This window comes from Sarcophilus harrisii, chromosome 3 (genome assembly GCF_902635505.1).
Source record: "Sarcophilus harrisii chromosome 3, mSarHar1.11, whole genome shotgun sequence".
Classification (NCBI taxonomy): domain Eukaryota; kingdom Metazoa; phylum Chordata; class Mammalia; order Dasyuromorphia; family Dasyuridae; genus Sarcophilus; species Sarcophilus harrisii.
Window position 1 is genome coordinate 431,126,154 of NC_045428.1, and position 15,403 is coordinate 431,141,556.

The window sequence follows — 15,403 nt, forward strand, 5'->3', positions numbered from 1 at the left end:
ACACAGTCTTATAGACGAGGAATCTAGAAGTGATAGAACTTAAATGAATCACTTAGGTAATCAATGTTTGAGAAATAATTTAAAGTGAGTTTCTGGACACCGGATCTAGTGCAATATCTAATACATCAGTGCCTGTATTTTTTCCTTTGGTCTCTGAGCCAGGGCCACTTCCAGCCTCAGGATTCAATGCAAGAGATCAGGATTCCTATCTCCAACTACATACCTTTCAGCTTGGCTAAGATGACAAGAAAAGATAATGATAAATACTGGCGGGGATGAGGGAAAACTAGGCCACTAATATATTGATGGTGGAGTTGTGAACTGATCTAGCCATTCTAGACAGCAATATGGAACTATACCCAAAAGACTATCAAACTATGTATACCCTTTGATCCAGCAGTATCTCTCCTTGGCCTGCATCTCAAACATATCATAAAAAAGGGGAAAGGATCCACATGTGCAAAAATGTTTGTAGCAGTCTTTTTTTGTAGTGGCAAGGAACTGAAAACTGAGTAGATGCCCATCAGTTAAGAAATGGCTAAACAAATTATGGTATATGAATGTTATGAAATATTCTTCTATAAGAAACAATCAGCAGGATGATTTCAGAAAGCCGCAAAGAATCTTAAATGTACTGATGCTAAGTGAAGTGAAGTGAACCAAGAGAACATTGTACACAGCAACTAGATATTGTGACAGTCTACTCTGATGGACTTGGTTCTTCTCAACAAGGTTAATTCAGGCCAATTCCAATAGACTTGTGATGGAGAGTCAACTGAGTGTGGATCATAACATAGTATTTTAACCTTTTTTTTGTTATTGTTTGCTTGCGTTTTGTTTTCTTTCTCTTTTTTTTCCTTTTTGATCTGATTTTTCTTGTATAGCATTTTCCTTTTTGATCTGATTTTTCTTGTGTAGTACTATTGTGTAGTATTTCTTGTATGGAATTGTATGGAAATACATACAGAATTGCAAATGTTTAACTTATATTGGATTACTTTCTGTCTAGGGGAGGGAGTAGAGGGAAGGGAGGAGAAAAAAATTGGAATACAAGGTTTTGCAAGGTTAAGACAAAGGAAGACCTCTAGCCTTCTGATTAGGGTTCTATATATCTAGATTGGGCTGGATTCCATTTCCATCCATGGAATTGAACTTGGACTTGGAATCCAATTCAATTCATGGACTGGATTATAAACCAGCAAAGAGTGGGGAAGGAAGTTGGAGAAGGGGACCATAGCACATTTTAGCTTTAATTTGCATTCTTAATAATCTCCATTGATTAGTCTGCTGATTTCTGAGATATTAATACTCATACTAAAAACGTAACAATTTGCTCTCCATTCAAATTGATTTCAACACATTATGCATATATCCTTGCCTGTTTCTGCTGTCTATGAAGTAGTCCTCTTTGGGTTTCACAAGATCCAATATCTCCATCTACCAGGATAGTGAACCTCAAGCTTAGACCTCAAAACAATCCAAAATGGGTAATTTTTCAACACTCTCCCTTGTAAAACCTTCTGTTCCAAATTTTCCCCTCCTTCCCCCCACTCCCTCCCCTAGATGGCCGGTATTCTAAACATGTTCAAATATATGTTAAATCCAACATATATGCATATTCATATAGTTATCTTGCTGCACAAGAAAAAACAAATCTAGAAAGAAAAAAAAAAAAAAAACCCTGAGAAGGAAAACAAAAATGCAAGCAAACAACAACAGAAAGAATGAAAATGCTGTATTGTGGTCCATACTCAGTTCCCACAGTCGTCTCTCTGGGTGTAGATGGCTCTCTTCATCAGTGAACAATTGGAACTGTTTTGAATCATCTCATTCTTGAAGAGAGCCACGTCCATCAGAATTGATCCTCTCATAGTCTTGTTATTGCCGTGTACAATGATCTTCTAGTTCTGTTCGTTTCATTTAGCATCAGTTCATGCCAGTCTCTCCAGGTCTCTCTCTGAAATCATCCTATTGGTCATTTCTTATAGAACAATAATATTTCATAACATTCATATACCATAATTTATTCAGCCATTCTCCAATTGATGGGCGTCCATTCAGTTTCCAGTTTCTAGCCACTACAAAAAGGGCTGCCACAAATATTTTTGCACATGTGGGTCCCTTTCACTTCGTTAGGATCTCTTTGGGATATAAATCTAGTAGTAACACTGCTGGGTAAAAAGGTATGCACAGTTTGATAACTTTTTGAGCATAGTTCCAAATTGCTCTCCAGAATAGTTGGGTTCATTCATAATTCCACCTACAATGTAGTAGTGTCCCAGTTTTCCCACATCCCCTACAACATTCAGCATTATTTTTTCCTGTCATCCTAGCCAATCTGACAGGTGTGTAGTGGTATCTCAGTGTTGTCTTAATTTGCATTTCTCTAATCAATAGTAATGTGGAGCACTTTTTCATATGACTAGAAATAGTTTCAATTTCTTTATCTGAAAAATGTCCTTTTGACCATTTACCAATTGGAAAATGGCTTGATTTCTTATAAATTTGAGTCAATTTTCTATATATCTTGGAAATGAGGCCTTTATCAGAACCTTTGAGTATAAAAATGTTTTCCCAGTTTATTGCTTCCCTTCTAATCTTGTCTGCATTAGTTTTATTTGTACATAAACTTTTTAACTTAATATAATCAAAATTATCTATTTTGTGATCAATAATGATCTCTAGTTTTTCTTTGGTCACAAATTCCTAACTCCTCCACAGGTCTGAGAGGTAAACTATCCTATGTTCTTCTAATTTATTTATAATATCATTCTTTATGCCTAAATCATGAACCCATTTCAACCTTATCTTGATATACGGTATTAAGTGTGGGTCAATACCTAGTTTCTGCCATACTAATTTTCAGTTTTCCCAGCAGTTTTTATCAAATAGTGAAGCTGGGGTCTTTGGCTTGTCAAACACTAGATTGCTATAGTTATTGACTATTTTGTCCTGAGAACCTAACCTATTCCATTGGTCAACTAGTCTATTTCTTAGCCAATACCAAATAGTTTTGATGACCACTGCTTTATAATATTTTAGATCTAGTACAGCTAGGCCACCTTCATTTGATTTTTTTTCATTAGTTCCCTTGAAATTCTTGACCTTTTGTTCTTCCAGATGAATTTTGTTATTTTTTGTAGGTCAGTAAAATAGTTTCTTGGGAGTTTGATTGGTATAGCACTAAAAAAATAGATTAGTTTAGGTAGTATTGTCATCTTTATTATCTTCACTTGACCTATCCAAGAGCATTTGATATTTTTTCCAATTGTTTAGATCTGACTTTATTTGTGTGGAAAGTGTTTTATAGTTTTTGTTCATATAGTTCCTGACTTTCCCTTGGCAGATAGATTCCCAAATATGTTATATTATTTCCAGTCTTTTCTTACACTTCCCTTGCCTTGCCACTTCCTGCCATATACTTTTAAATTCGGAGACACTGTCCTCCATACTAGTATTTGCATACAACACTCCCTTTCTTGACTTGGGGCATTTTCACTGGCTATCTTCCAAGCCTAGAACTCTCTCCTTTCTCACTTTGCTTCCTGGCTTTCTTGACTTCCTTCAGGTCTCAGCTAAAGTCTAACCATCTTTTAAGAAGAGTTTCTTAATCCTCCTTAATCATTCTCTTTTTCTCTGGGATTATATCCACTTTATTTTAGGCAATTTTTGTTTATTGATAATTGTTCTCATATATGCACATTAAGATAGCTGGGATTCCCCCCTTCCCTTTCTTTGTAACTCCCATAGCTGAATTAACTTGACATAAGGAGTCTTGACTCTATACTAATGACACTACTCTCAAAATCCAATACTTATTCATGATTTATTAGTCACAGTGGGAGAGCTGGAATATTCCCTGCTCTCCATTTCTATTCTCAATCTCTCTATCTCTGCCACCACCATCACTCAACCATCTCTCTTCCTTTGATGTTCACAATATCCAAATTTTTCATCAAGTCAAGATCCTGGTGACCATTATATATTGATTACTAAGGCATTTTCCTTTTGTCCTCAATGAGTTCAGTGCCTGGCTCAATCTTTCTCTCTCTTTTAGCTTCTTCCCTCACACTAAGTAAATATTGTGCCCCCTCAAATACTCTTCCTATCTACATTCTCAATCTGCTCAATTTCCATGACCTATTCATCCACTTTATCTTACATATACACACAGAGATATTCATATACTTGATTTTATCATCAGCCATAAGTCTTTGACTTCCATGTTCATGATCTCAACAATTTCTCTATCAATATAATCCTTTATTTTCAAATCCCCAGCATTGTTCTACATCTTCATCATGACCTCTAATCTCTCTATCTTTCAGTTTTTCTTTAGGTCTTCATCCCTGTACTACCTATATTTTTCCCCCATATTTTAACACCAATTCAGTTCTATATTACTTTCAACTTTAAAATTCCTTGCACTCTTATCTTAGAATGGATCACTCCTTGACAAATCTCAGTCACAGATCATTTTCTCCATCCTTCTCCTTTAGTCCTATTTATTTTGCTGCTGAACAGAGCTGGAAGAAATCTTGAAAATTTGCTGACAGGGTCCACTGCATATTTATGCCAGCCAATTTCAACTGGGTCCTCACTGCTGCAAAGCTGTCTTCCCTAGTTGATTTACTATGCTTTATATCTTCTATTTGACACCTCTTCAGCGCTCAAGTCTCCCCCCCCATCTCAGCTGAGGATATTTTTTTAGGAAAAAGAATTGAGACCATTCAACTAGAGCTTCCCCTTATCTCACCTCATACATGTTCTCTCAACTATCTCCTTCACTCTTGTCTTGGAAAAAAGGTAGTTCTTTTCTTGTTGAGACCAATCTCTCTACATGCACCTTTGATCTCAACCCCCCTTGTATCCTTCAACAGATTTCCTCCACTATATTTCTACTTCAACCTCTCCCTATCTACTGGCTTTTCCCTGCCTGCTTACAAACATGCCTATGACCTTTAAAAAAATCTTAATTTGCTTCTACTACCATCAATAGTAGCTTTCTTCCCATAATTCCCTTCGCTTTTTTGCTAGACCTTTTAACAAAGCTATCTCCATGAAACATGCTACTTATTTCTTGACAGAGAGGTGTTGGCCTCAGAGTGCAGATTGAAACATATATTTTTGAGACATGGCCAATGCGAAAAGTTGTTTTGCTTGAGTATGCATATCTGTTACAAAGGGGTTTTTTTCCCTTTATTTTTCAGTGGGAAGAGGAGGTTTCAAGAGACAAAACAGATTTTTGTTTATTGAAAAAATGAGTTTTAAAAGAAAAGTTTTTTAAAAAGATTTTTTAAAAACGGCACCTCCATTGACTGTTCTCTCCAAAGTCACCACTGATCTCTCAATTGTCAAATTAATGGCCTTTTCTCAATCCTGATTCTTCTTGACCTTTCTGCAGAATTTGACCCAGCCACTCACCTTCTGGATTCTCTTTTCTCTCTGGGCTTTCATGAAACTGCTCTCTCCTGATTCTCTTCCTATCATTTGCCCATTCTGTATCTATATCAACATATGGGGATATTTTTTAAGCCTCTCTCTTGGGTCCTGTTCTCTTTAATCTCTAGTCTAATCCCATCAACTCTGATGAATTTAGTTAGCTTCTTTATGTGGTTGATTCCCAAATCTATGTATCTAACCCTAGTCTCTCTCCAGAGTGACAATCCTATACCACCAAATTTCTTTTAGAAAATCTTTGTTTCTAGAATGCTCTGCCATACTTCTCCTCCTTAGATTCCCCAATTTTTTTTCAAGATTCAGATTAAATCTCCCTTCTGTATGAGTCCTTTTCTTGTTTCCCCTGCTATTAGTATTTCCTCTCTATGGTTGCCTTCTATCTACTCTCTATATATTTATCTTATATATTCCTAGTTATTTACATTTTGTTTCCCCCATTGGAATATGAGCCCTTGAGAACAGGGATGCTTCTTGCTTTTTGTTTGTTTGTTTTTGTATTTTTTGTGCTTATCATAATACTTGGTGCCTAGTAAGTGATTAATAAATGCCTGTCGACCAACTACTCCATCAATTCAAGAAGAAGAAAGCAAATTCATTTCATTAAATTCACTGACAGAAAAAAGCAAGAGAAAAAGTATATATCTCTTAAGGCTGTGAAATTTGATAAAAGAAAAAAATTCTTTAATAAAACATTATTTTTTCCTTGCATCAGTTCTACAATGTCATCTTTATTAAATTGGGTCATTTTCACAAAGGGCTTCTTTTTTTTCATTTCTCAACTAACTTATTGATCTTTCTGTGATGCTCAGGGCTTATTTTGTAGCCATTAATGATAGTCTTCTTCTTACACAAACAATTCTAAAAACAAACTCTTTTCTGACAGGAATAGAATTAAGCACAAGAAGAAATAGAATCTCATATGCCAAGTTATTGCTTGATTCTAGAAAAAAATTGGGGGTTTTTAATTTAATATATTGTGTACCTTAGTTGACTCAAGCTATAATAAAATAGACAGATAAGCCCTACTTGGAAGAAGAGCAATTAGCAACTCATTGTAATGCTGACAGATCTTCCTTACCCAGTACAGCTCACTCACTAGAGGATTTTCCAGTGTGTCAGAAATCATTATCGTTATGGATACCCCTTTAGGTTAAGGTAACAGTATCCAAAAGTTTCTTATATTATATTATAATTTTCTCATTATATGTAAAGATAATTTTCAGCATCCATTTTTGTAAGGTTTTGAAAAAAAACCTTTCTTTGGAAAGAAGTTCCGAAATTTTCTCCCTCACTCCCTTTCCTCTTCCTTCCCCAAGACAGCAAGCAATCCAATATAGGCTATATGTGTTAAATCATGTTCAACATTTTCATATTAGACATGTTGTAAAAGAAGCATGAAAATAAGAAAAAAAACAAGAAAAAAAGATAAAAAGCAAATTTATACTTTCATCTGCTTTTAGATTCCACAGTTCTTTCTCTGAATGTAGATGACATTTTTTTATCACAGGTCTTTTGGAAATGTCTTGGATCACTATATTGCTAAAAAGAACTAAGTCTATCTTAGTTGATCATCGCAAAATGTTGCTGTTATGGTGTACATTATTTTCCTGGTTCTTACTTCATTCAGCACCAACTTGTATAAGTTTTCCCAGGATTTTCTGAAATTCACCAGTTCATCATTTCTTTTAGCACAATAGGATTACATTATATTCATAGACAACTTGTTCAGCCATTCCCCAATTGGTGGGTGTCCCTACAATTTCCAGTTCTTTGTCAAAACAAAAAGAGCTATTATAAATATTTTTGTAGATGTGGGTCCTTCAAAAGTCCCTTTTAAATTTTAATTAATTGGTACTCTATTATTCAATAATATAAATTTGCTTACAGATTTTTTAAATTGACATAACTTTTAAAAATTTTTTTTAATAATAGCTTTTTATTTACAAGTTATATGCATGGGTAATTTTACAGCATTGACAATTGCCAAACCTTTTGTTCCAATTTTCCCCCTCCTTCTCCCCACCCCCTCCCCTACATGGCAGGTTGACCAGTAGATGTTAAATATATTAAAGTATAAATTAAATACAAAATTAGTATACATGACCAAACTGTTATTTTGCTGTACAAAAAGAATCGGACGCTGAAATGGTGTACAATTAGCCTGTGAAGGAAATCCAAAATGTGGGCAGGCAAAAATATAGGGATTGGGAATTCAATGTAATGGTTCTTAATCATCTCCCAGAGTTCTTTCGCTGCATATAGCTGGTTCAGTTCATTACTGCTCCATTGGAACTAATTTAGTTCATCTCATTGCTGAAGATGGCCAGGTCCATCAGAATTGATCATCATATAGTATTGTTGTTGAAGTATATAATGATCTCTTGGTCCTGCTCATTTCACTCAGCATCAGTTCATGCAAGTCTCTCCAGGCCTTTCTGAAATTATCCTGTTGGTCATTTCTTACCGAACAATAATATTCCATAATATTCATATACCACAATTTATTCAGCTATTCTCCAATTGATGGGCATCTACTCAGTTTCCAGTTTCTGGCCACTACAAAGAGGGCTGCCACAAACATTTGTGCACATACAGGTCCCTTTCCCTTCTTTAAGATCTCTTTGGGATATAAGCCCAGTAGTAACACTGCTGGATCAAAGGGCATTCACAGTTTGATAACTTTTTGAGCATAGTTCCAAATAGCTCTCCAGAATGGTTGGATGTATTCACAATTCCACCAACAATGTATTAGTGTCCCTGTTTTCCCACATCTCCTCCAGTATTCCGCATTATCTTTCCCTGTCATTCTAGCCAGTGTGACAAGTGTGTAGTGGTATCTCAGAGTTGTCTTAATTTGCATTTCTCTGATTAATAATGACTTGGAACATCTTTTCATATGGCTAGAAAGAGTTTCAATTTCTTCATCTGAGAATTGTCTGTTCATATCCTTTGACCACTTATCAATTGAAGAATGGCTTGATTTCTTATAAATTAGAATCAATTCTCTATATATTTTGGAAATGAGTCTTTTATCAGAATCTTTGACTGTAAAAATATTTTCCCAGTTTATTGCTTCCCTTCTAATCTTGTCTGCATTAGTTTTGTTTGTACAAAAACTTTTCAATTTGATATAATCAAAATTGTCTATTTTGTGATTAGTAATGATCTCTAGTTCTTCTTTGGTCATAAATTCTTTCCTCTTCCACAGGCCTGTGTTCCTCTAATTTATTTATAATCTCTTTCTTTATGCCTAGGTCATGAACCCATTTTGACATTATCTTGGTGTATTGTATTAAAAATGTGGTTCAATGCCTAATTTCTGCCATACTAGCTTCCAATTTTCCCAGCAGTTTTTGTCAAATGGTGAATTCTTATCCCAAAAGTTGGGATCTTTGGGTTTATCAAACACTAAATTACTATAGTTATTGACTGTTATCTCCTGTGAACCTAACCTATTCCATTGATCAACTAGTCTATTTCATAGTGGGTACCAAATGGTTTTTATGACCACTGCTTTATAATATAGTTTTAGATCTGGTAGGGCTAGGCCACCTTCCTTTGATTCTTTTTTTTTTCAATAGTTCCCTTGTAATTCTTGACCTTTTGTTCTTCCAGATGAATTTTATTGTTATTTTTTCTAGCTCAGTAAAATAGTTTCTTGGGAGTTTGATTGGTATAACACTAAATTAAAAAATTGATTTAGGGAGTATTGTCATCTTTATTATATTCACTTGACCTATCCACAAGCACTTGATATTTTTCCAGTTGCTTAGATCTGACTTTATTTGTGTGGAAAGTGTTTTGTAGTTTTGCTTATATAGTTCCTGACTTTCCCTTGGCAGATAGATTCCCAAATATTTTGTACAATTGATAGTTAAAAGTAAAAATAAAATAAAAAATAGTTTGCTTCAGTCTGTATTCAGACAACATCAATCCTTTCTCTGGAGGTAGATAGCAATTTTTTTTTTTCATGAGTCCTTTGGGATTATTGCGCATCCTTGTATTGCTGAGAATTAAGTCATTCACAGCTCTTCATGCTATGTTTCTGTTTCTGTGCATACATTTTTCCTGGTTCTGCTTATGTTACTTTGCATCAGTTCATGTAAGTCTTTCCAGGTTTCTTCTGAAATCATCCTACTTACCATTTTTAAGATAAATCTTTTGTAGAAAAATAAGAAGATACTAAAAGTCACTATTGTGCTTTACTTCCATTTTGAATGTTTTTGCTAATGATATTCTATAAAACATCGATCCTCACAATTTAAATTGAATTAATTGCAATTAATTGCTTTTGAATTTTGATACACCTTACATTTTTCAAGGTCCAGCTCAAGAATCTCCTCTCCAAGTCTTTCTTGATTCCTCTACATGAAAATGATCTCTCTTTTCTTAAATCACCAGAATACTTTATCAGATTCTCTACTTTGCCCTTAACATAACCTCACTAAAGGATTTTTCTCATGTTAAACTACTATGTAAATTATAGCTCTAACCATTATTGTTATTGCCACAAATCATTTTATTTATGTATTTATTTATTGTACCCAAGGTTTATAGACATTTTGAGAGCTTATTCATTTTCATTTTTAAACTTTGTGTCTCTATCACTTATCAGAGACATAGCATAGCATAAGATTGTTTAATAAATATCCCCCTTCACTAATAAATATTTGTCTTATTGAATAAAAACAATTCTATATTTGACTTTCCAGCAAAATTTTTCTACTAGTTCCTCACCACAGGTTGAGGTGAACCTGGGTGCTCTGGAGCTGAATAAATTGAGTGCTATTTGTGAGGCACTAATGCAGTATCTGGTACCTAGGAGACACTATACAAATACTTACTGCCTCACCCTTTTTCTCTCCCATTCACATGTGAGAAAACTAAATATCAGGAAAACAAGATTACACAATTATTAGGGGTCAGAGGTAGGATGATAAATTGTGTGTTTATCACCTGAAGATCAGTCTTGCAAAGTCCTAATGTTTCTAATCACTATCAGAGCAATTCGAGGAGAGTTTTTTCCAATGTCTAGATAAACTATGATCTTCATTGGTGAAGGAAATATCCACACTTACATTTATACCACTCTATGTTCCTTCTACACATTTCATTTCCTGGCTCTATCTCTTTACCATACCTGGAGTATGTCTCTTTTTACTTCTGCCTCTTGGAATCCTTAATGTCCTTTGATATTCGAATGCCACTTCCTACAGAATGTTGGACTTGAAGTCAAGAAAATGAGTTCAAATCCTACCTCAGATACTTATTAGCTACCTGATGCCAGGCAGGTCATTAACTTCTCTCAGCATCAGTAAAGTAGGAGTAGTAGTAGTAGTAGTAGTAGTAGTAGTATTACCATCCACCTCATAGCATTATTGAGAAGATCAAATGAAATAACATGGAAAATATCTTGAAAACCTTAAAGTGATACATAAATGCTAACCATTGTTACTGTTATTAATCCCATAAATTATTTTGGATTTATCTTATGTATATACATGTACATATAATATGTGTAATAGCTTACAATTATATAGTGCTCTTCATATGCTAGACACTGTACTAAGTATTTTACAATTACTATTTCATTTGACTCTCATAACAAAAAAAAAAAAAGTTTATCTAGGGCTGAATTTGAATGCAAATCTTCCTGACTCCAGTCCTATCTAGCTGCCCTCTTTGAAGGGATGGAACTGTTTACCTTTTGTCTTTATATACATAGTAAGTACTCAATAAGTGCTTGTTGAATTAAGTTGAATTAAAAATCATGGATCTTATAAGTTTTGAAGTATGTATCTGACCAATATTTTTCAGAACTATAATTTTACTGATGTAATTTACTCTTCCCCCAGTATAGGTTGCAACCTCTCAATAACTTACTGCATGTTTCTGGGCCTGAAAAATTCATCTTCCTTGAAGCCATGAGCTTTTCTAACTTTTGTTAGACTAATCCCAGGATAATATTCACCCTCACTTGCTATACTCACATTCAAAGTCTTTCCAGCTTTGTAGGACTTGCTTTCACTAAGGCAGAATCACTTTCCTAATCAATATTAAGAATAGGACTGTAAGAGAAGATATTTGAACAAAAAATGCTTCTTTTTTTTCTTTCTCTATTTCTGAACAGGACTCCAAAAAAGTGGAAAGTATCCTTAATAAAGATCATCAGAGCCAGAGACTTTGTAGAACTAAGGGGGAAAGTGCCCAGGATCTAGATTTGGCGCCAAACCCTATGCCAACTGGAGCACGCCCAAAGAGGAAAGTAAGTGATTATATTATATTGTATTACAGAATTTCCTTTCTAATGTACTAAGCACTACCAAAGCAATGTTATTTATCATGAGGGAGAAATAACACTATGTATGCTCCTTTAGGATTGCTTTCAGTTGACTATAGCACAGGCTATGATGATCATTTTTCCTCATGACATGTATATGTGGGTATGTGTAAAGAAAATCTAATTCTTAATGTAAAAAGAGAAGGGGAAAATATAGTATGTGATGTCATGAACAAGACATGAGACAGTGGCTAGTCCATTATAGTGAAGCGAGAGATATCAGCTGCTGTATGTAACCAGTTAACTCTTGACTTTCAGCTTTTAACACCAGAGTCCATCCTATAGTCTCATGCTAGCCACAGTTGTCACCTCTGTGAATTGTTCTAGAATTGAGAATGGCACATTCCTTATTGCTCAAAGTCTCAGGAAAAAGACATCTGGTATGGTAAAAACCAGATCCACCAGCAACCATCTACTGCATAGAAATTTTATGTATTTGCATACCACTCTTCTGTTTTCCACATGAAATCACTCCTATTCTTTTATTTTGTTTACATGCTACTTAATAAAAATTGAAGAGCATTATATTAGGAACATTCTTATCCTTCTAATTTTCCAAATTTGTAAGTCATTTCGGTGGTGGATCTAGTATAAGTGCTTTGTGAGTTATTGAGTCTATTTGAACCAGTTTGGGATAGAGAAACTTGCTTTGTGAAATAATGATTTAGTGGAACCAGTTTGGGGATCTTCTGAGGCATCTTTTTATTAATTTCTTTCAATATTATATTAGCTTTTAAAATTAATATTTTCTTATTGATCAATATTGAAATTGTGGTCTACTAAAAACCCTGAGATTTTTCTTTTGTACTTGTACCTGACTAGTTATTCCCACCTTGTCTCCTCTGTATCAATGCATAAGCCCCAAACATTTTTCTGTATTGAGTTTTAATTTGTTTTTGACAGGCAAATTCAGTAATTTTTCATGAAATGAAACTCAATTCCTGTCTTCTTAGTTATGTAAAATATAAGTTCCTTGAGGAGGAGGAGGAAGAGGAGGAGTTCCGGAACTGATTTGCTTAGTGTTGTGCTTGACACTTTGAAAACACTTGATAAGTGTTAATTGTTTAATTGAGGCTAATGTAATGTCATATGAAGACTTAATTGCCATCTTTTTATTTCTGTTAGACAAACTGACCTGTGGGATGAACATTATTCAAAGTTTTGTTTCTTTTTTTAACTTATCCCCAATATATTTTCTCTCTACTTCTCTTAAGTTTTAATTTTTAAGTTTTGATGTCATTTGTTTAAATAATATAATCATTTTAGTATAGACCTTCTCTTCCTACCCCACCTTCAGTGCTCTATTTTTGGAGCAAAGGAGAGTTAAGCAAAACCACTTGATAAAGTGAACTTTTCTGAAAAACATATATAGCCTGTGTCCTTAGCAGGAAGGAGGTACATTTTCTCAGATCTTCTCCACAGCCCCAAGTTCTCGCCATATGCTAACACTGACATAGTTGTTGCATTTGTCTTTTTGTCTCCTCTAAAGAGTCTTTAGTTCATCAGTTGTATTGAAATTAGTTTGACTCCCTCTGTGATTTTAGGCAAGTTCTTTTACTCCCTGGGCTGCAATTCCCTCAAGTATAAAGGGTTAGTTTCTGAGGTCCCTTCCAATTAGAGTTCCTGATACTTGTATGATCCAGTGAGAGCACATTTTTTCCCCACATACTTTTTTCCATTTGAGTTAGTCCAGCTTTGGACCTATATAACCTCCTTAAAAGAGATGTCAATGAGAGTTACAAGTCAAGGAACTGGGCAGACAAAAAAAGTGCTGTTTGTATCTGGCAAAGATCCTTGGTTGTTGCCTTTGTTGTTCAAGAGGACCAAATTGACATCACTATGTCAGAGCAAGTTACAGTGAGTCTGACTGTGGCTGATCAGACCAATTTGAATTCAAAATGCTCTACCATATATCAGGTACAAATAGTCCCTGTGAATATTTGGAATGAATTCTTCAAATTTATGAATCTTGCATTTCTTTTGAGCTACTTCAATTCTACTTTGTTCATAGGACACAGCACCTTTTCTGATGAGGGCACACCATGCTGGGTGGTCTTCCATGTCATGCAATCAATTCCAGATTTCTTAAGAGAGATTTTGAGAGTGTCCTTCCATCACTTTTTCTGACCTCTATGTGAGTGTTTGCTCTGTATGAGTTCTCCATAAAGTAGTCTTTTAGGCAAGTATACATTTGGCATTTGAACAGTGTGGCCAGCCCATTGGAATTGCATCCTTTGCAGTAAAGTTTGTATGCTTGGCAGTGTAATTCAAGAAGGGACTTCAGTGTTTGGTATCTTATCTTGACAGGTGATCTTCAGAATCTTCCTAAGGCATTTCAAAGGAAGAGATTAATTTTCTGGCATAACATTGGTATATTGTCCAGGTTTCACAGACATACAACAATGAAATCAGCACAAATGAAGGTAGACCTTCATTTTGATAGTCATTCTAATATCTCTTCTCTCCCATTTTCTTTTGGAGCCTCCCAAACATTGAACTAGCTTTGGCAATATGTTTATCAACTTCACTGTCATAGTAATTATCAATTGTCTCTCTTAGTTGCTGCTGGCAAAATTTTTGCCAGAGTCGTTAATAGACAGATGCTTTAACTGAAAGATGGTCATCTACCTGAGAGCCAATGTAGTTTCACAAAGGGCTAAGGAATGGTCAATAGGGTGTACTCTCTCCCATGTTTTTTTTTTTCCTTTAAATTTTAGATTTTTCTTTATTTACTTAAAACTTAAATACAAAGTAGAAAAAGAAAAAGACAGAGAAAGAAAAAGAAACATTATCATGTGCACAATAGAACATGAGAACAAAATATATAACAATATGTAACAATAAATTTCCATTTCAAAGAAGCTTATATAATAATAGAAGACATTGTATTGAAAACTGTTCATTTTTTCTTTGCTTCCTTGTAGGTTTCCTCTCTGCTATGCACATTCCACTTTATTTCTTTTTCCCCCCTTTCCTTTCCCTAAGCAAGGATACTGTTAAGCACAGGTATATTTGTGTGTATATGTGTGTATGTATATGTATATATACTTGTGTATATATGTATGGTGCATGTGTGTGTGTGTTTGTGTGTGTGTTATTGTTTATCTTTCATTCTCGAGGAGGACCATGGCATCAGGGAGGTGATATGGTGACATGTAAGTGAATTAGATTTAAATGAAGGAGGGCTGTAAGAGGTCTCCTACCTCACTTTTCTCCCTAGAGTCACCTGGGTCCAGTGAATAGATTTAGATCTGGACAATTGGAGATGACTCTGGATGCAGTGGAAGACATTGATTGGCCAACAATAGATCCCAGACTAAGCCCCAAGTGGTCATTTTTTGGATCCTGATTGACTCAAAATGAATGTAAATATCAATCATTGATGTTATGGCCAGAAAGGATGAGGGTCTTCCGCTCCCAGATTTATTTATATATTTAGATTTTTTTTTTTTTTACTAGATAAAAGAGACCATTCTTTGCCTCACTTGCTACTTACCCTTCATCATGGAGTGGGTGGGGTCTCACTCAACTGGAGACTTGCTAAAGACCTTAGCTTAAAAAGATCACCATTTCTCATATACATGTATGTATATATTGTATATG

General features: G+C 34.8%; 1 protein-coding gene across 2 annotated transcripts in view; it reads left to right on the forward strand.

Annotated features, from left to right (window-relative positions):
* The window catches only part of LOC116422995, a 302,761-nt gene that overhangs the window by 211,429 nt on the left and 75,929 nt on the right, over positions 1–15,403 (forward strand). For both annotated transcript variants that reach the window (XM_031963688.1, XM_031963689.1), the window contains exon 4: positions 11,591–11,725. In XM_031963688.1, the coding sequence (XP_031819548.1) occupies positions 11,591–11,725 (135 nt within the window). The remainder of the gene's footprint in view (positions 1–11,590; positions 11,726–15,403) is intronic.